This window comes from Labeo rohita, chromosome 2 (genome assembly GCF_022985175.1).
Source record: "Labeo rohita strain BAU-BD-2019 chromosome 2, IGBB_LRoh.1.0, whole genome shotgun sequence".
Classification (NCBI taxonomy): Eukaryota; Metazoa; Chordata; class Actinopteri; order Cypriniformes; family Cyprinidae; genus Labeo; species Labeo rohita.
Genome location: NC_066870.1, coordinates 10,432,343 through 10,455,006, shown reverse-complemented (window position 1 = coordinate 10,455,006; position 22,664 = coordinate 10,432,343). Strand labels below are relative to the sequence as shown.

Genomic DNA, 22,664 nt, shown 5'->3' with positions numbered 1-22,664 from the left:
TTAAAATTATAATGGCAATAAATAAAGACACAGCCTACAAAAACTAGAAAACTAGAAATGCTTTACTATCTTTTTTTCTTTTCTTTTTTTTTTTTGCTGCATTTATTGTCATTTTTGTTGCTTGTCACCACTTTGTTAGCCACCAGTTGTTTGTCAGCAGGTTGGTTAACATCATGTAACTGTAGCATTAATCTCATTTGAAATGGTCTAGAGTGGGATTTATGCATAAAATACATTTTAAATAGCAGAGATTTTGAAATCCACACTGGTGGATCCACCATTGCAGATAAAATAGATATTATTTTAATTTTTGGAGTAGTGCAGAGGAATATTTATATAAAATCATGAATATACTTAAATTGATCCACTGCCATATTACTGCTATAGTATGTAAGGGCCTCTCCAGTAACTCCAGATGATTTCAGTAACGGGCAACCAGCTAAAACAAAGGGCCCACGACCAAGTTAAATTATCCAGACAGAAATTTGTTACCTATTCTCAATGGGACAGCATCCAAGCAACATTGCTCAAAACAAGTTGCCCCATGTATCATCAGCCTTAATTCAGTTTGGTTCAAACTAAAATCGGATAAAAATAAGGTTGAAATGTCTGTCAAACTTGCCAATCTGATGAACACTGCAGTTGGACCTTGGACTAGGTCAACCAATGTAGCCTTGTCTCTCCAAATAGTACAGAATCCCTCCTTCCTTTTTAAATTTTTCCTAAAATATCTATATTCAAGACCAAGAAACATATAATTGGAATTTGCATTAAATAACCATCTGAGACGGCTTGTTGGGGAACAGAAGATAATTTTTACAAAATACCATAGGAAAGAACATATCCACAACAGTAGTAGCCTAAACTCTTCAATCTTTTCTTATGTTTATGACAGAAACAGTCATACAGAAATGTGTTTATGAAACTGTATATATATAGCTATTCAATGTTATTTAGCTTGTTCATACCACTAGTTTATTTCAGGTTAAACAGCATCACGTTGTCACGTGTTACAACAAAACATAATCAAAATAACAGTTAATAATAAAAAAAAAAAAAAAAAAACATTTACAAAGACAAAAAATAATACTTATTTCATACCCAGCAAAGGAAGTAATTGAATTAAATTAAATCATATATTGTTAAAGAAAAACAAAATACACTGTTCCAAAAAAAAAAAAAAAAAAAAAAAAAAATAAAATAAATAAAAAATAAATTAAACCAAGGTTGCTGAGAAAGTTGCACAGTGTTGTGAAATGCGTCTGCACACAGTGCTGACTGGGTTCTTGACTCCCTTTTGCCTGTTTAAACTTTTCCGTCAACATTTTTCTGTTAAAAAACAAGATTTCATGTCATATACAATGCACTTTATCTTATTCAACAAAAGAAAGGAAATTAAAGAAAATTAATCCATAATATTAAGGTTTAAGATGCACATAATCCACATTTTTGCATTTCGCTTACTTTTTGGTTCCTTAGTGAAAGTGATGTACGAGTACACAAGACTGCCAGCAATACTATAGAGGAAAAAGGTAAGAAAAGCTATATTTATAGAACAAGTGAAGGAAATATCAGAAATATTCATGGCCATTCTCAAGTAAAACAAAAAGTGATCACTTTTTTGAAAATGAGTGGGTTATACAGAACATTTACGTTTTTGTACTTCAGTGTTATTTCTTCTAAATTCTTGTATCCTGAGAAAACCCAAAATTTGTCTATGTTTCTGCACCTTGATCATTTTGACATAAGGAGGAAGTGACATCACATTTTACAGTTTCTTTTACAGTCTTTAACTAAGAATGTCCCAGTAATGTGGGCTATCTTCACTGTCATTTTTGGCATTTTACCTGATGTTTAGGCCAATAAAATTCACCCAAGTAAAGATGTAATCTCCACCAAACACCATCCCGATGTATGTCACAAAGATATTCTGTTGGGTTGGTTAAAGGAAACAAAGTAAGATCTTAACCGATTTAATTTAATTTAATTTAATTTAATTTAACTTAATTTTATTTAATTTTATTTAACGTTAATTACTGACCTTGATACAGCCGACAATAGTTGTCGTTAAAGCAGAGTTATAATGGGTGCATAACATAATTGAGTACATGAGTATAAACCTGCCAAAATAACCAATGATATCACAATCATGAGAACAAGAGAAAAAAAGACAATTCGCCTCTATGTAGTCTTAAAAAACAAAAAAAGCTGAAGCTGAAGTACAAAAAAAGATTGGAAATATCAGGCTCACCCCATGACACATGATAACACAAACTGAATCACAAAGAAAATGTCAGCCCAACCATCATACTCCAAAGCCTGAAAATTCACAGGAGAATTTATTTTATCAAATGAACATTTATTATTTTATCAAATGTACATTTCCATTTATATAAAGTCAATCAAAATTCAGATATAATTTTCAATCTGTTCTTAATTAAAATTCTTACTTTCTTAATGTCTCCAGTTAAGTATGCTAAAATCATAGTGGGAATAATCATGAATAATGCATTGTAATACAGCAGCCCGTATTTTCCCAGTTCCTGAAATGCAGGGAGAAAAAAAATCCTTTAAACTAAATATGGGTTAAAACAAGCAGGTCTGTTACTCTCTTGCTGTTACTCTCTGTTGTTCTCTTGCAGCTTAAATCATATATGAGCCTAAACACCAAGTAAAACTGGCAAGAAGCAGCATATAAGTAAAAACTAAAGGTGACAAAATGTTAGAGCTGGGCGGTATATCGTGTTAATACAATTTATCAATATATTTTTTGCAAACGATATGGTATGAGGCAATGCCATTTATATCTACATACAGTGATTTGATGCGAGGCCAGTGCATCTGAAAAACAGCAGAGCATACGGGGTGAGCTGCTGTGGGAAAATGCATAATCCAATTTGTCGTAAACATGAGGCATGCTTTATATTAAGGGGATTAAATAACTCGTAATATACAGTTAAAATGTACAGTTTAAAGCAGCTTTCCCCGTCAGATGCTCTGACAGGCTGCGTGTGCAGCTAACAGCTACTTGCGCTGTTTAATGCGTTTGAGATGTGCTGTTTTCCTCAGTGGACTGACATTTCACAGGTATATTCTCCATATGTAAATGTTAGAAAATCATGGAAATATTTCCATTTTGCTGTCAGGAGTGGATGAGTTTTCTATATGCGAGTCTCCGTTAAACTTCACGTACTTCAGTGAATGAGCGATGTGACACGCATGCGTGCCAAACAGACAGAGCAAATAATATGACTGCAATAATTCTGACTACAATACACATTTCGCTGAAATAATTGTTACTGGACAATGAATTTGCCATATGTACAATTTTAAACCAGGGTGTTGCCTGACCAAATTTTGATGTTTTATCTAAAATTAAAGTCATTTATCTGTTTACATTGCATGTCCACAAATGACCAACGAGAGCTGCATGATACTGGATAAACTTAGAATGGAGAATTAATTTTTTTTTAACAGATATCATGATTCCCCCACCATGATTCTGAGAAGAAAAACTAAAAATAAAATACTGATTATTGAATATCATTATTGAAAATATTGATACAATCTTTATTTGAAGCTTCAAGTCACTAGCAAAAAAGGTAATTTATCTTGATCGCTACTGTAACAGTGTTTACATCTGAACTATAAACTTTTGTCCCAGTACTTCTGTGATTATCTGAATATGTGTAACACAGAAATAACGATACAAAATACTTTGAAGCTGTTTCATACCTATACATGAACTGATTTGAATATTACAGTGTGATTCATAGGTTTAATAGACATCGTTGTCATTTAAAAATAAGATTAAGAAGCATGGGTGATTGAATCGAGTTCACAGTCTTGCTATTTAAATATCCAAAACATAAAACAAGGGCTTTAAAACGGCGTTTAGTGGAACAAACAGGTAAGCTAAGTGGTAATCACTCGCAGATGGATTTCTAGTACTTGGAGAACAAATAATGTATAAAATATATTTTATTTGAGATCAGGGGCTTTTGGCCCTATGCACACACACACACATATATATATATATATGTATATATATATATATATATATATATATATATATATATGTATATATATTTATATATAAATATATATATAAATATAATTTTTCTTTTTTGTGGCCATATCGCCCAGCCCTACAAAATCTTTTTTTTTATTATTAATAACTTTTAGTAATAATAATTTTAAATAAAAGTGATAATAATAATAATAATAATTTTCTGTATCATAGTCTGAATGTTTTATACAAAAAGGCAGTGGACAAATACTTTTTCTAAGCAGTAACAACTACGAAGCTTTAGGATTTGAAGGCTTGTGTGCAAAACTGCATGCTACTGAAAACTAGCACATTTGCGGGCATGCGAAACAAAGACAACAGGACTTATGTTGCACACGCTCTTGCACTTGTGTGGTTGCGTCAAGCATAAATCAGGCTTATGAGTTAAATTACCTTGGAGTCCAGTTTTTGTTTCATATAAGCCCCATTAGCAGCAGTCAGAATGTTGTTCAGTGTAATGAACACATATCCATGGAGGTCGAAAGCTAAATCCGTACTGTGAAAATCAAATTAAGGCAAATTAATTGAAGAAAGATAAAAAGAAGATAAAACAAAAAAAATAGTCACAAAAAAACTCTGATGTTGGCTTGAGAAAGCCTGACCAGAAAGTTTAAAACATTTTTAAAACCTTGAAGTTTGAATTATTAGTTATAAAAGCTTAACGTTGAAGATTTTAAGGTCATGCATTCAGACAGACAGACAGACAGACAGACAGACAGATAGATAGATAGATAGATAGATAGATAGATAGATAGACAGACAGACAGATAAACAGATAGACAGATAGATAGATAGATGGATACATAGATAGATAGATAACATCAGAAGAACCAAAACCTACAACAACACATGATAAAAACAAATTATTTTCATGTTACAATGTGGTTGCTAGAGCATTCTGTGTGGCTGCAAGGGCACTGCTAGGCATTTGATATGATGTCCTGGATGGTTACTAAATTGCTGCTAGGTGGCTGTTAGGGTTTTGTTAGGGTGTTCTGGGTGGTCGCTAGGTTGTTGGTGTAGTACTATGTATGGTTGCTAGAATACTTTGGGTAGTTACTAGAGTATTGAAGTTGCTGTGTGGTGTGGTTGCTAGCATTTTGGGTAACATGTTTCTAGCTTGTCTTAGCATGTTGATAAAATGTTTCTAGCTTGTCTTAGCACATCTCTAACGTTTTAGCATGTTGGTAGCATGTTTCAACACATTGTTAGCATGTTGCTGACAGATTTGGTATATGTGTGTAGCATGTTTAGCCCTTGGTTAGCATGTTATAGGACATTAGTTAACAAGTTGCTAGCATGTATTTGTATGCACTGTAGCTTGCATGTTTCAGAAAATTCTTTAAGCTGTGTCCCAGTTCAGAGGCTGCACCCTTCGACTCGCGCCATAACAAATACACCGGGGAGGGGGGGTGGGCGCCCTGGAGGCTCGTGCAGGGCAGACGCAGGAACGATAGGAGGTACGCCTCCAGGGCGGATGAGGGAGCTCAGGGAGCCACGGCGGAGCATACAGTCCATAGTGCCATGGCGGGTCAGGGAGCTCGGGGAGCCACGGTGGAGCATACAGTCCATAGTGCCATGGCGGGTCAGGGAGCTCGGGGAGCCACGGCGGAGCACACAGTCTATGTGGCCATGGCGGGTCAGGGAGCTCGGGAAGCCACGGCCGAGCACATAGTCCATGTGGCCAAGGAGGATAAGGAGGTTCGGGAAGCCACGGTTACAGTTCGGCGGCCATGGTGGGTCAGGGGGGTAGCTGTTTTTTTTGTTTGTTTTTTTTATAGCAGGTCTACATTGCTCTTATTGCCTTGACAGCTGCCATTCAATGTAATCTATGTACTGGACCTTTTTTTTTTTTTTTTTTTTTTTTTTTAAAAGTTATATTCAGCTGTCTGAAAACAAAACAGGGTTCACAACCTGCCTAAGGCCACATTCACACAGCAGAATATGGTGTAGTAATAATACAGGTTACGTTAACACACAGTACAGTTACTTACAGGATGTCAACCACATTCTAAAACCAAACTTACACTCATAAATTTTCAGGACTCACAACTGCACTCTCGGAAAACCGGACAGAAATGGACAGGACAACTATTGTCACGTCTGTCACGTCACATAAAGCTGTGTGTCTGAAGGTCTTTGATCTAGTCAATGTTCTTAAACTTCAGGAATTTGTTTGTTGTGTGAGGCTGATAACATATATGTAACTAAGTCAAAGTTACAGTGCCACCAAGTGGCAGCAGGAAGTCTGTCGTTTTCAAATTGCTTATAATCAGCCTCTTATTTTTACTCAATTTGCTTCACATTTCATCAGAATAATGTCAAAGTATGGTAGATGTAAAACTGCGAAGAGATCTTAGGACCTTCTCACTGCTTTGGGTGTGTGTGTTCACTACTCCGTACCGTATGTGGGCCTTTAAGAAGGGTTGTTTCAGAGCAGCAGTCAGTTTGCTCTCTGTTTGTTTGCTGCATGACTTTTCATGTGGTGTTCAACGTAAGTATATATATTTTGTATGGTTTGGATTTTGCTATGCAATTTGTTGACTGTTTAACTTATGTTCGTTAATTTATATTTTTTGTGTATTTAATTCCAGAAACCAGTCCGATACACCTATGAAATAAATTATGTACTGGCATTGGTGAAAATACTTGGAAATGGATGTTGTCTCAAAAGAATCTTTAACAAATGGTATGCGATTTATGATGGAATACAGTCCCACAAATGATCATTTATTTTTTCTTAAAGTGTCTCACCTTTGGTAACAATGACACATTTAAATGACATGGGAAAAAGACACAGAAAACTTCAATGAACATCAAAAAAGTAGCGTGCACATTTCTGGTTAAAAATGAAAGGCCATCAACTGACACTTAAAACGGGAAGCATCCCCATTCAAATTAGCAGCAAGAGTCAAAGCTAGTCCACAGTTTAGTAAATGCTGGCAACCTCTTTAATTATTTTTGACTGTGCTGTATTGATTGTGTAGTAATTTGGAAATGTGATGTTCCAAAGGAATTATTATTTTTGTTTTGATTTAAGAGTAAACCAATCAAATGTTTATTTAGTGGGTAATGTCTTTATGCTCATGGGTTTAATTAAAACGAAGGTCCTGCATGATGTACAATATATATATTTTAGCAACGTTGTATGCTCCAACGTTGTGTTATAGAGAACAATAAAGCTTGCTACATTGTTTAGACCAGCCATCACGTCTTAGTCTTATTGCTGTGCCAGGAACAACTTATCACATAATGGTGACAAGGATTAAAGTTTAGAGTTACTTCGCGGACTTTGAGGAATCTGGATGTTTTTTTTTCTTAGTTTGACGGTCACAGGAGTAGCCGTTGTCCAGTACGAAACAGACATGGCACTCGCGGTAGGGACGTTCACTTCATTTGACAGTAAGACGCAGTCTTGGGAGGAATATTGTGAGGTACTATCTCCACTATCGCACCGTCACAGACTGATGTGTGGAACTGAGAATTGATGGAATACAGTGTCGGTTGTTGGCAGAACTAGAGCTTTTGAAAAGCGATGAAGCTTGCGCAAGCAATAGAGATGGCAAATAAAGACGTGATGGGTTTACAATGTCAAAATAAGGCATCCGAGGATGTGCATGCTAAACAACGCAGACGGTGCTCAAGTTGGAAGCAAAGAACAAATGGACGCATAAAGAGCCACGCCTGAACTGCTACAGATGTGGTGATGATCACAAACAGCAGGAGTATCATTTTCTACAAGAGCAATGCCACAAGTGTGGTCAGAAAGGACATATCAGGAAAATGTGCAGAGATGGCTTACCCTCCACCAAGTTTAAGTCTAAAGGGGGATTGGGGAAATACAAGCAACAGCACTCCAGCATAGAGAAACATAGATCAGCTCATCACTTTAGTGACACAGCAAAAGCCACTGCCTGTGACGGGCAAGACGTTTTCACTATGTACAGTGTGGCAGAAACTCAAATTCCAAGAATGTTTCCAATCACCATGCTATTAAAAGTGAATGACACTGAGGTAAATTTTGAGGTGGACACAGGCTGCAGTGTCACTATTATATCAAAGATGGAATATGCCAAGTTAGGGAGTGTGGGCAAACTCCCAGATCTGAAAGATTGTTCTCTTAGCCTGAAAACGTATACAGGTGAGTCAGTAAAAATACTGGGGGCCACAGATGTAATTGAGCGGCATGGTAATCAGGTTAGAGAGGTTCCTGTGGTGGTGGTGTCTACCTAGGGACCAAATCGTCAGAGCTGGGGTTGGATTAAAGAGGTAGACATATGCTGGAGTATGGTGAATCAAGTAAAAACAAAATTAATGACACTTCAGGAGATGTTGACCAGATATGAATCTGTGTGAAGAGGGCTTAGGGACATGGACAGGTCCCTTAGCAAAAAAAAAAAAAAATTCACATTGACAAGGATGCAGTGCCAAGGTACTATAAGCCCAGGCCGGTCTTCTGAGGTGCTTGTGCATTATGATACGTAAGTATCATAATGCACAAGCATTACTCCAGCATATGTACTCCAATAACCTCATCTTGGTCTGTGATGCATCTCCCTATGGGGTGGGAGCTATTTTGTTACATCGAATGGGGGATGGTAAAGAGAGACCCATCACTTTAATGTCGCTGTTATTTTTGGAATTCAGCATTCAACCAAGTATCTGTTTGGTAGGAAGTGATAACAGCGGTTTGAGATCTGTGCAAATTGTAAGTCTCATTAGAGTTACAAATTACCTGCTCTTATCATCTGATTGTAGCTGTAAGTCTCTAGTAGTGCTACTAGATCTTAGTGCTGTGTTCGACATCACTTGACCGCAACATTCTTTTGAATAGACTAGAAAATTTTGTTGGCATTAGTGGAAGTGCATTGGCATGGTTTAAATCTTACTTATTTGACCGCCATCAATTTGTAGCAGTGAATGAAGAGGCATCATATTGATCACAAGTGCAGTATGGAGTACCTCAAGGCTCAGTAGTAGAGCTGTTACTTTTTACGTTTTACATCAGGGATCCTCAAATCTGGCCCACGAGATCCACTTTCCTGTAGAGCAGTGGTTCTCAACCTTTTTGGGGCCAGCGCCCCCCTACCCATTATCCAGGTCCCTCACCACCCCCCATCAAATAAACTGTAGTCTAATTGTCCTCACTGAATATTAAAGGAACCGTATGTAGGATTGTGGCCAAAACTGGTACTACAATCACTTTCAAAATACTGTAGAACGGCGTATCCGCTAACTAGAGCAGAGCTGCCAACCCGGATGACGAAACTCTACTGACTTCGTGATTGGTAGATAGCTGGAGGGTGGCGCCTCAGACCAAAACACAACATGACAACATCAACATCAGCTGAGGGCTGCAACTTTCACTTTTAAATGACAATATCCTGGCCGGACCACTGTTGTCAGTGATATAAGTATTTGAAATGAACATGATTTCTTAATGTCTAGTGACATGTCAGGGCCATTTTATGATTAACTGAAATAAATTTCTTACATACGGTTCCTTTAAAGTTGATTATTATTATTTTCTGTTTATAATGAGGACTGTTATTATATTTACAGTAATTCAAATGTATGGGGTCATTATGATTTTTAGGAAATTACTTTATTTCAAGGATGCATTGAATTGATCAAAAAAGACAGTGAATTACTTTTTTACAGTATATTATTTTGAAACAAGTGTAATAACATTCATTTACAACCACATGTTGGTGGTTTTCACTGCTATAGCTTTAGTGTTGTTGAGATGCAGATATATCTTGTTGCCCTAAATTTAAAAAAGACTAAATAAAAATGACATAGTGGACATTGTTATTTTGGTGAGTAAATACCACATTTACACATGCAAATGGGAGAAATGTAAACCCTACTTTACTATATTTCATAGATTTTGTGAGAATATTTAAAAGTTAAAAACTAAGTACAACCCTAATTCTAGAAAAGTTAGGGCATTTTGTAAAATGATAAAATCTGTGATTTGTTCATTCTATTTAACTTTTATTTAATTGACAAAAGTACAAAGAAAAGATTTCCAAAGTTTTCACTGACCAACTTAAATGTATTTTGTAAATATAAACATATTTATTTATAAAATATTTATTTATTTGAAGTATGCATCCCACTCCAAAAAAGTTGGGACAGACTTAATAAAATAAAAGTGAAAAGGTTATAGAATAACCAAATAAACTGCTTTGAAACACAGCAAGCAGGTGAATTGGTAATAGGTGAGGGTATCATGTTTGGCTATAAATGGAGCTTCTCAGTCTTTGCAAGCAAAGCTGGATCATGGCTCAAAATTTGTTTGTATTAACAAAATAAAATTAAGTTGGCCAGTGAAAATATTGGATTTTTTCTTTGTACTTAAGTCAATTAAATAGACTAAAGAGAACAAATGACACATACTTAATTTTATGGCATTTCACAAAACGCCCCAACTTTTAATTGGGGTTGTAGAAAGATGGAAAACATATGCTCCTCATTTTCAAAATAGTTACTATTTTAGTGCTGTCCTGATTGATATATTTGTTATAGCCAATTAAATTTCAAATCTTGCTTTTTTTGTCAGTGTGGTGTGCCAGCTATAATAATAATAAGAAATGTTTCATAAGCAACAATCAGCATAATTTCTGAAAGATCATGTAACACTGAAAGCTGTAGTAATATGCTGTAGCTTAGCATGAGAAGAAAACACATTTTAAAACACACATTTTTATATTTGTGAGCTTTGAATAAAATCTTTAGAAATGTGGTATTCAAACCAACCGCAGCCAATCAGCAAACAAAAAGTATTAATATTAATTTTTCTAAACAAGAAAAAACATCTCTTGCTTTATCGTGTCTAAATGCTTGCTATTGTTTTGACGCAGCAGCTGCGCTACAGAAAGTCAAGCAAACACTAAAGTACTGAAGTCGTTGGTAAGGAAATGATACACCGTCCAGTCTAGGAGCGGGAGTATTGGTGTAAACTAGCAGTGAACATCACTACTACACTGACCGCGAACAGCGCGACACGTTGTGTTAAAGCACATAGATCCCGTTATAATCACTCGTTCAGTAACAACTGAGCGCGAGCACTACAATAAACGGATGCCGCCTTATATTTCTGCCTGCGGGATTCTACGCGTCTGCGCTACCGACAAGTTGAAAAATAGATATAGAAAGTGCGTTTTGATGTATCCAGTGTAGAGACAGCGTTAGGATGTGGAAGACCATTTCTTTTGCAAGTTTCAGCTCATATATCTTTGGTATAAACTCGTCTTGACCAAACGCCCCCCAGGAACAGCTCAACGCCCCCCTTTCAAAAATATTGCTTCCAGCGGCCCCCGATGCTGTCCGAACGCCCCCTGGGGGGCGGTACAGCCCCCGTTGAGAAACACTACTGTAGAGTTTAGCTCTATCCGTAATCGAACACACCTGAGCATGCTAATCAATGTTTTGATCAATAGACAGATCACTGAACATCTTAGAAAAATTATCTGTTTTGATCTTTACCTGACACACCACAAGTTTACAATGTCAGACCCCTCAAAAACGTATTAGATTGCAAATGAGTCGCAACCCCAGAAACCATCTTTAGAGTTTTTACAACCTTTTGAGGCAGGCTGCAGTATACTGACATGAACACATCAGCAGTCGTAAACCCCACTCACCAGCCTTTCTGGTTTATTGGGCTGTGTGATACAATTTTGTGTGATTCTTCTATCGGAGCTCTGAGGATTCATACGAGAGTGCCTGGTCAGTTTTAAAGGACAAGTATGGGAATCCATTTCTTGTGCAAAAGGCCTACCGAGCAGCATTTAAAGAGAAAGTTAAAAGCAAACAAACAGTTTTATGATCATTATAAAACCTTCATGGAGGAGGTGATTAGAAATGGTGATGCAGAGTTAGCCCCAGAAGCATCTGTGGGAAATATTGTATGGTATATTCCTCATCATGGCGTTTACCATCCAAAGAAACCCGGCAAGATAAGAGTTGTTTTCGATTGTTCAGACAAATTTCATGGAATCTCCTTAAATGACAACTTACTGAAAGGACCTGATCTGATTAATTCCTTGGTGTGAGTTCTCTGTCGTTTCAGAAAGGAAACAGTGGCCATTATATGTGATATCAAACGGATGTTCCATCAGCTTCTTGTCATGCCTGAACATCGCAATTATCTCAGATTCTTATGGTGGGAGGATGGAGATCTTGACCATGAGCCCAAAAAGTATCAGATGACAGTCCATCTCTTCGGTGCTGCCTCTTCTCCAGGCTGTGCTAATTTTGGTCTCAAATATCTTGCACAGTTACATAAGGCGTATTATACTACTGCAGCTTCATTTGTTGAAAACAGCTTTTATGTTGATGATGGTCTTGTGACTGTGCCTACAATCAAGGAGGCATCTGCTTTGATAGTTGAAGCACAAGAATTGTGTAAAAGAGGAGGCTTATGACTTCACAAGTTCAGTTTGAATAGGAGTGAAGTTCTTTGCTGTGTAAATCCGTCCGAAAGAGCAACAGGTGTAGAACATCTTGATCTTAATCCAGATTCAGCTCTAGTGGAACATGCTTTGGGCATCTGTTGGCAAATCAAAAGCAACAGTTTCAGTTTTAACATAAATTTGAAAGAAAAGCCTGATACACGTCATGGCATCCTCTCAGTCATCGCTTCCTTGTATGATCCCTTGGGCTTTGTGGCCCCATTTGTTTTGAGTGGGAAGTGTATTTTGCAGGAATTGTGCCACAGAAGTATTGGATGGGATGACTTGCTTCCTGCAGATTTGTACCCACTGTGGGAGTAATGGAAGATGGGTCTTCAAAGATTGAGAGACGTTTCAATTCCAAGGTGTTATAATCCACAGGATTTTGGCAATATTGTGAGAACAGAATTGCATCACATTTCAGACACCAGTAGTATAGGATATGGCATATGTTCTTACTTGAGATGCAAGAACGAGGAAAACAGAGTCCACTGCAGTCTCATAATGGCGCTCCATTAAAAGTTACAAGTATTCCTCGTCTGGAACTTTCAGCTGCTGTGACTGCTGTCAGAGTGTTCTACTGAAATCAGAGCTCCATACTAAGATAGATTAAGAGTTCTTTTCTCAAGTCATTCTTTCATGCATCAATAATGAAACATGAAGGTTCCATGTGTTTGTGGCAAACAGTGTCCAGATGATAAGAGAGAACACCAATCTAAACCAATGGCATTATGTTGATACAACAGAAAATCCAGTTGATTATGCCTCTAGGGGACTTCGTGCATTGATATCCTGTCGACGAACTGGCTGTCAGGTCCTGAGTTTTTGTGGAAGAAGTCTGTGAAGAATCCATTCCAGCAATTGACTTAATGGTCGGTGATCCAGAGGTTAAGACAGTTAAAATTTAAGAAGTAACGACTGTGCAGAAACTCTTGATCGTCTGTCAAGGTTTTCATTTTGGACAACACTTCTTAAGGTCATTGCAAAAATTAAGAGATTGGGGTCTAAAGGGAAGAGTCCTGATGTTGTGAATTCTAAAGAGCGTGAGAGTGCTGCTAAAGCAGTAATAAAGCTTGTCCAACAGCAGGCGTTCAGCCAAGAGATAAAGGTACTAGACGCTGAAGAAAGTCTTCCTCGTTCTAATCCTCTCTTCAATTTCGATCCAATTAGGAAAGAAGGCATACTTTGTGTCGGGGGAAGACTTCAGCATTCATCTCTCAGTGAAGAATTTAGACACCCGTATATTCTGCCAAAGGATAGCCACATTACTCAACTTATTTTGCAACATATTCATTCTCAAATATGCCATCAAGGTCGAAGCCAAACTCAGATGGAGCTCGGATCAAATGGCTTGTGGATTATCAGCTGCAGCAAGTTGGTTGCTAAATTGATAAACAGTTGTGTGCAATACAGGAAAGTGAGTGGCGTCCTGTTGAAGAACAGCATATGGCTGAGCTCACTAAAGAGCGAGTGGAAGCATCTGCTCCATTTACATATTGTGGAATGGATTGTTTTGGACCTTTCATTGTCAAAAGGAATAGTAAAGAGTACAAAAGGTACGGTCTGATACTCTCTGATACGGTCTTTATTCTCGAACTTGAAAATGTTGGAAGATCTTTCCACAGACTCTTTTATTAATGCCCTGTGGTGTTTCATTAGCTTAAGAGGAGTTGTGTGCAAACTCTATTGTGATCAAGGCAGGAATTTCATCGAAGCCAGAAATGAACTTAAGGAAGCTCTTAAACAATGTGATAACCAGGCTTTGCAGACATTCTTGGCTGAGAAGCAGTGTGAGTTTGTCTTCAACTCTCCATCAGCAAGCCATGCTGGCGGTGTTTGGGAGTGTCAAATACACACCATTCAAAATGTATTGAGTGTTACCTTGGCTCAAAGTTTGGGAAGACTTGATGATGCCTCTCTCAGAATGCTTTTTTATGAGGCCATGTCCATCATAAATAGTCGCCCCTTAACAGTAGATGGAATAAACAATCCTAATTTCCTTGAGCCTTTAACACCTAATCATTTGATTCTAATGAAGTCAAAGGTTGCCCTTCCGCCTCCAGGGGAATTTGTGAGAGTAGACGTGTATGGCACCAAGTGTTGGCGCCGCATTCAATATCTGATTTAACAATTTTGGAGTCGATGGAAGGGAGAGTATCTTCTGAACATCTCTATGCGGAAGAAGTGGCATGTGGTGCAGCGTAATCTCAAGGTGAACAATGTAGTTTTGATAAAGGAACATCTCTTTCCAAGAAATCAGTGGCAGTTGGGATGAATAGTGGAAACAACTGTGGACAGTGGACAGTGACGGATTAGTGCGAAGACTGAAAGTGAGCAGAGTTCATAATGTAGCGATTTAGCTCAAAAGGGAAAATGTATATAAATAATTACAATTATTTATATCAGCTGCAACTGTAGCAGGATTAATTTTCCATCAACTAATCTGTTCGCTAACGAACGTTCAGAATAATTTCATATCAACTATAAGAAATTATATTTTCTTGGACACAGAAAATAACTTTCTCAAAGTACTACTGCATTAGAGCATGTAGCTCGAATCTGAATCATAAAGGGACATTAATTTTGCAAGGCAGAAAGTTTATGACTCTTACGATGTTCTGTGAGCATGGTATTTTGAATATGTAATTCGATTGGGTGTTGATGCAAAAACTACTAAGGTTTCTTAAAACACTAATATGTTGTATAGGTATCAAGAGATAATATACACCATCTTTTAGATCATCAAAATACGAATTCAAAGAGACCAAACATGGCATAGGTGAGCTATACTAGTAGTTATCTATCATATCAAATGCATATAACAGTATACAATTAAACACACACACACACACACACAAAATACAAGGCAGTAAGACTATACACAATGACTTGGGGCTATGTGTGATAGGAAGGTCAAGGATAGGTTTGTCTGTGAATGAATAGGAAAGAATCAATTTCTATAGGCATTGTGTCTTTCCTATGGGCAAATGTAGTGCATTCCTTTGAACAATAAAACCCATGTTATCAGATGGTCGCCCTGGCAACTGAGCCCTTTTGGGGTGTTAGTTGCATTGGGGGGTTGTCTCCAGAACTCCAGCATATAGCTGGCTTGTTGGGTTTAAAGATTATTGTTAAATGTAACAAATAGCTTTATGTCTGATTGGTCCAGATGCTACATTAAGAAAGCATTACTCCCCATTTAAATCCTCGGTTATAGAAAGACCAGTTCAAAAGTTAGTGCTCCTGTTTGAAAGTGAAAGATGCAGTGCAGTAGAAGATTAAAACATACACATTTGGTATTCAAGTTTAACTTAATTGTGTTAAATTCATGCATCTTTGCATAGGATGAACTATTAAATAGCCCTTGAGATTTGAAATCATGTATGATTTATTGGGATTGTATTTATCATGTCATGATTGGTGGGAGTGTAAGGTACCATTTGAAACACTGTATTTATGTTCTTAATGTAAGACGCATGCATGAATTATGTTATGAAATGCTGAAGATGTTTGTGTAATCTAATCTGCAATTTGACAGTTTTTCTGTGCCTTGAATGTTCTGGACTGAGTGTGTATATGTATTGCAATCAAGAAATCGCGAATATTTGTGCTTAAATTATCCTTCTCGGACACTGTAGTGATCTGTAGATGGACATGAATGAGAGACGCTGATTGTTTGAGCCTATATCATTTTAATGTGGATTTTATACTTTGTATCACTTTGAAATGGACTTGATGCACGTCTGATGAGGATGAAAGGATTATCATGTTTGATTTGCATTCTTTGGAGAGATTTAATTACATTAAACATTCATTAATGTAATTCATTTTCAAAAGTAGCTGTAATTTAATGACACATTTTTTCTCAGTAACTGTAACTAATTAGAGTTACATTTATTTCGTAATTAAATTACGCAATCCCGTTACATGTAACTAGTTACTCCCCAACACTGGTTAAGATGAGCACACTCCCTAAATTTCTTTTTCTGTTCCAGTGTATTTCTATTTTTCTAACAAAATCCTTTTTCATAAATCTTCATAAATTGATATCTAGCTACATTTGGGGGGGATCCTTGTATATGTCAAAGATTCTGCAAATGTGTCAAACTGCTGGTGGACTTTTGTTACCTAATTTTCAGTATTACTACTGGGCCTCAAATATGACAGCTTTACTTTATTGGATGGATTCTTCTAACAGACATTCTAGCCCTAAGTAGTTGCAAGTTGAGAAAATGTTCTGGAACACAGTTTCATTAAAAGCACTGCTCTGTTCCAAGATACCTTTTCCTGAACCTGTCCAAGTACTCATCAAATATAGTAGTTAACCAATCTCTTAAAATTTGGTCACAATTTCATAGAGCGTTTCTACTTCATGAATTTTCAACTTATCAACTCAAATGTATTTCTTTTATCGATTCATTCAAGCTTACCTTGCAGCAATAAAAGCTCCCAGGATCATGGTGAATATGGTTGCCTTTATGGACCATGAAAACTCCTTTCTACCAAAGAAAAAAAAGTTTAAGTCTCACATCTCATAAAACCTGAATTGAGTCAGCTGCAAACACTGAGTATACTAGACATACTTTAGGAGGTAACTCTCAAACAGCATTGTGAATAAAATGGAGAATCTTCTGAGTACAGTAAACATTGGCAGACTGCAAAAGAGTTCATACAGCATGTTATATTATTGTTCATTCAGTATATGATAATAGTAATGTATTACAGTGTACAAAATAAAAAATAAAAAATCTTTGGAATTTTACACACTCACTTCAGTTGTTTTGTTCCAAACAGGCCTGTTAACTGATTTCCCACATATATTAAAGGGAGTGGCCACACCTACGGAGTAATTATTGAGAGTACTAAACTTACAGTGTGCATGCATGAAAACTGAAGCATAGTTTGGCCTTGAGTGTGCGCAGACCTACCTTATGAGGTACATGCCTATCAAGATCTGGGAAATCTACCACATTTAATGATTTCACCCCTCGCAGCACAACAACCGTTGCAAACATCTGAAAACAACAATGATCCTTCATCAGCTGCTGGAATGCTAGAGCTAAATGTACAGTATGTAAAATATCTGTTTAATTAAGAATTGCTTGATGCAACAGTCATTAAAACACTAAATATGCATGTATGTTTAGGGGTTGTACAAAATAATGTCAACATCTGGGAAACAGGCAATAAAGCAGTAAAATGTTCCTGTATAATGAATACTCTGCACTCTCTCCTTGTTGATGAGACAGACGAGAAGAGAAAATTTACAGCATATTGTGTCTCACAGCTACTGTCTTAAAAACAGCCTTTGAGGACTTTCGCTAAAGCAAGAAATGAAGACGAGTTCGCTCAGAAGAACTACAACCAGTAGATTAAATTTAAACTTAGATTTAATGAACTATTTTAGCGAAGCTTCAAAATAATTAAATAACTTCAACTCAGATTAATATTTAATCTTCTTCGTTTTAATTTATATGGAAAGGCTGGAATAAGTGGATATATTCACCCCAAAATAAAAGACAAAATTAAGATTTTTTTTTTGCTTAAAAATATTAGCCTACATATTATGAAAATGTCAATGCAAAAAAATAAAAATAAAATAAACAAATAATAATAATAATAATAATAATAATAGTAATAATATAAATAAATAAATAAATAAAATAAAATAATAATAATAGCTCTAGAATTTGTGAGATTCACAGTTAGGTTACAGTGTAGAACTACTAAAAATAAACAGAAATGTAAAGAAATGAGTAATAACTTTCTTACTTGTCCAATTCCCACTGCTAAAGAGGACGGGAATCTGAGTGGGGAAACAGTTTATTAAGTGCACAAAACATTTTAATGTAATGTATACAGCACCCATTTATACAAAACAAATAATATGCTAATAATGATGATGATGAATTCAATGTATGAGTGTATAATGTATTCAAAATAATACGGGAGAAATTACACTATATTACACTGTCAGAAAAAAAAGTACAGTTCTGCTACTGGGGCAGTACCCTAAGGTGCAAAAGTCAAAAGGTAAGGTATCTTTGTACCTTACCTACCCTTAAACAGTACATATTGCTACCTTAAAGGCACATATTAGTACTTTAAAAGTACATATTTGTACCTTTTCACTTCTGTACCTTAGGGTACCACCCCAATGACAGAACTGTCCCTTTTTTTCTGAGAGTGCACATTAGAGTACACCTTCATGCAACACATTCACGTTTTTGCATATGTGCTGACAACTATGACCAGGCAAAGTCATAGCAAAGGTGAGTAGGAGTAAAAAGACACATTAATAGTTTACGTGGTCAGATCTATAGACTGTCACTATACTTTCTCGGTCAATATCTGGTAATAAAAGCACCTACTGAATATAAATGTGCTAAAATAAAGCGTTAATGAATATGGTGATATTAATGCGATTACCTGTAGTTAGTCAGAAGACTCTTGTTAACGACAACGATAAGGAACGAACAGAACCCATAGAAAGCTGCTGCAAATAACTTAAGAAATAATGCAGATGTGCCAGTGCCGCCTTCCCTGGGAACATTTTCTTTTGGGTTATTCTCAGTGAAACTCACAATGGGACGTTTTCGTGTGTCCGCCATGTCTACTTAGATACATGCGGTTTATCGGGTAAATAGGTCCAACTACTTTTCTGCACAATAAATCGTTCCCTTTACCGCAGTTTTAAAGGGCCAGCTGTGTTCGAATTTAGAGACTGCGGCTCCGTCCGAAATGGGATACTTCCCTACTAAATAGTAGGTTAAAAGCAGTAGGTGAGCGAGGAAGTACGTTTGAATCCTCAGTATTAGTTTATGAGTAGGCGAAAATTGCACTAATTCTTGTGAGATTCGGACGTACGTATACTTAATTTGGTTCTAATACCTATCTAAATAGTAGGAAAAAAGATTACGTGAAGAAGTAGGGTAGAGTGGAGTAAAACGCCCCCCCTTAGGGAGTCTCTATTTTTTTTTTTTTTTCTATGAAACCAAAGTTAAATGCGTTATTTAACTTTAACTATATAAAAGTTATCATAGTTTTAGTGACAATGACATAATCATGTTATTAGATTTTCAAAAAATTTTTTAGTTTGTACCAAGGGGGGCGTTTTGCCCCACAGGTGGGGTAAAATGTCCCCTAGTCTGACAAAGCAATTTGCTTTAAACCTTTACAACAATATCAGAGTACAGGCAGTTTTATCTTAAACTTAAAAATAATATATTCAATAATGATGACTTACAAAATTACAAAAGCCTGTTTGAAAACTTTTGTGGGGGCATTTTACCCCACTGACTAAGTTTTAGGAAAAAAAAATATGTCATTCTGAAAATATAAATATAATTGTATTAAATAACATATAGTCCCTACAGGCCCTACTCTTCTCATATCATATATAACTGTGATGTTCTACAAAACAACAAGCCATAAAGGAGAAGTTCACTTCCAGAAATTACAGATAATTTACTCACCCCTTTGTCCTCCAAGATGTTCATGTTTTTCTTACTTCAGTCGATAAGAAATTATTTTTCTTGTGGAAAAAATTCAGGAATTATCTCCATATAATGGACTTCAATGGTGCCCCCAACACACGGAACAAACTTCCAAACTTCCCCAACTTCCAAAATGCAGTTTAAATGCAGCTTCAAATGGTCCTAAACGATCCCAGCCGAGGAAGAAGGTTCTTATTTAGCAAATAAGAACCATTTTCAAAACAAATCAATTTATATACTTTTTAACCGTAAACGCTCGTCTAGTCTAAGTCTGTGTAAAGTCTGTTTTTTTTCTGGTTCCATACGATCAGTACAGTTAGGGTATGTCGAAAAACCCCCATCTCGTTTTCTTCCCTAACTTCAAAATCCTCCTACATCACTGCAGAAGTATTGACCCAGTGTTTAAGTGAACATGCAAAGAAGATCAAATGCCCTTTACAAAAAAAGGTAAAACAGCTATGTTGAACTTTGACGCTGAAAAAGAAAATGAGACAGGAGTTTTTCGACATACCCTAACTGTACTGACCCGGATTACACAGACTACGCAGTAGTTGAGAAATCCCCGGATGTCCTACTGCTTCAGCCCAGATTCTGTAGTGTGCATCGGATGGACACTTTTCAATCACAGGAACTGAGTATTCATAAAAGAGTAGGTGAGAAATCCCTGGATGTCCTACTGCTTCAGCCAAGATTCTGTAATGTGCATTGGATGGACACTTTTCAATCCCAGAAGTCCACGGGATATCAGTACGTCATCATCATCGATGGAGAACGGCGACGAGGGTGTTTACAACTGTGAGTATTAGAAACCAAAACTCATTTTGTTGAGCTACTGTATGGTAAACTGTTGATTTGCTTAAGGTGTAAAAATGCTAGACAGCAACTAGGATCTAGTAACAGTAACTAGTAACTCACCAACTACCTCAACATATACATTTAGTAGTGACCACATAAATCACAGAGGTAACTGAATCTTGCCTGGATGATACAGGGACAGATGAAACACACTTGTACTTATCCAGTGCAGAGTGACTAATAAAGGAATGCTGCCATCAAAGGCTTTGAGTAAGTATACTACAGACATTAATAAAACATCTTTCAGATCTTAAGTTGTAGTTTATTTTAATTGTTGTAATTTCAAACAGGGCTATTACCGCACTTTTCAGATTCTTGATTCCTATGCATTTGCTGCAGAGCTTTTGTGGTGGAGCAGCACCTGCAAGGAAAGGTAACAGTGGCATATGTGGGGAAAAAAGAGGAAAACCTGAAGCAGAAATATAAAGCAAGATCATGTTACTTCTAATACAGAGATGGCACTGTGCTGTTAAAATGACAGCTTTTGTAATGTGTTTGTGCATTTTTGTATGATCTGAAATGTCTGCAGACTGTTGTGTGCACTGAAAAATGAGAAATCCACAGCAGCATCCTGGAAATGGTCCAGTGCCATGGATTAGGGCCCTCTATCAATCCATCTACTCTCGTTGCCTTATCTGGACCAGATGTTGCTGTGGTCTCTTCATCATCAGTGAGCTCAGAGTCAGCAAGGGCATCTAGAAAAAGACTAAAAGACGCTGAGGATGTGATTTTGGTCAAGGTTGTTTTGCTGGTTCCATCAGTCAGTAAATCCCGAGTTTCAGATGCTTCAAAGGCATCATCAAAAATGTCATTAAGCTTCTGAAACTTGGGCTCCATTGATTGATGTTGTATGAACAGAAACCAGCAGGACAAACTTGACCAAAAAAAAAATAATAATAAACAAATAAACAGTCACAAGGATTGGACAGTGTGGAAGTGAGTAAATAATGAATTAATTTATATGTTTGGATGAACTAGCCCTTTAAACCCCCAAACAGAAATTGTATTAATTGAAACGCATGTAAGCATTTGTATTATAGTAGTACCTTGAAGAAATAAACTGTAAGAAATTAAGCAGCTTTATTGTGCCTTTGTGCCCAAGACATAAAAAAGAATTTAATAACATTTACATTTATGCTTTTGGCAGATGCTTTCATGCAAACTTATAGTGCTCTTATTATAGGGACCCCAGCAAAGACAGGTGCATGGTGGTCAGCTTCAGAACTGGCACAGCTGTGTTGCGATAGCAGTAGGATGTGGGTTCACGATATGTTTGAAGAAGCTTTATTCCATGTGTCGTTATTTATTGTCATGGTTACTTTTATTTATTCTTTTATTCATTTATTCATGTTCCCTGTTGTTGTCAGTAAATAAAATATAATTGCACTCTCTTTTAAAGGGAGTGCTCCTAATCTCAGCTTGTTACCTGTATAAAAGACACCTGTTTACAGAAGCAATCAATCAATCAGAACTCTCCACCATGACCAAGACCAAAGAACTGTCCAAGGATGTCAGGGACAAGATTGTAGACCTACACAAGGCTGTAATGGGCTACAAGACCAGTGCCAAGCAGCTTGGTGAGAAGGTGACAACAGTTGGTGCGATTATTTGCAAATGGAAGAAACACAAATTAACTGTCAAATTACATTTTGCTTGTTTTACTAAATAAAAAAAAGATTTTAGTGTTTTTTAAATATTAAAGATTTTAATACTCTCTCTATCTCTCTCTCTCTCTCTCATATATACAATATACAACACATATAATCAACAGTCTTCTCCAAAGGC

The 22,664-nt window shown here is 36.7% G+C and overlaps 1 protein-coding gene across 1 annotated transcript; it reads right to left on the bottom strand.

Annotated features, from left to right (window-relative positions):
- Positions 1-28: 28 nt before the first annotated feature.
- On the bottom strand, positions 29-19,185 carry slc35d1b (solute carrier family 35 member D1b). Its single transcript, XM_051130822.1, has 13 exons — positions 18,958-19,185; positions 18,301-18,334; positions 17,457-17,543; positions 17,300-17,367; positions 17,112-17,183; positions 16,959-17,027; positions 4,463-4,565; positions 2,451-2,543; positions 2,252-2,319; positions 2,042-2,120; positions 1,848-1,930; positions 1,465-1,517; positions 29-1,329 (listed from the first exon to the last, which is right to left on the bottom strand). Exons 1-13 carry the CDS (start codon positions 19,137-19,139, stop codon positions 1,319-1,321), a joined length of 1,002 nt encoding a protein of 333 aa, XP_050986779.1. The 5' UTR covers positions 19,140-19,185; the 3' UTR covers positions 29-1,318.
- Positions 19,186-22,664: the final 3,479 nt, after the last annotated feature.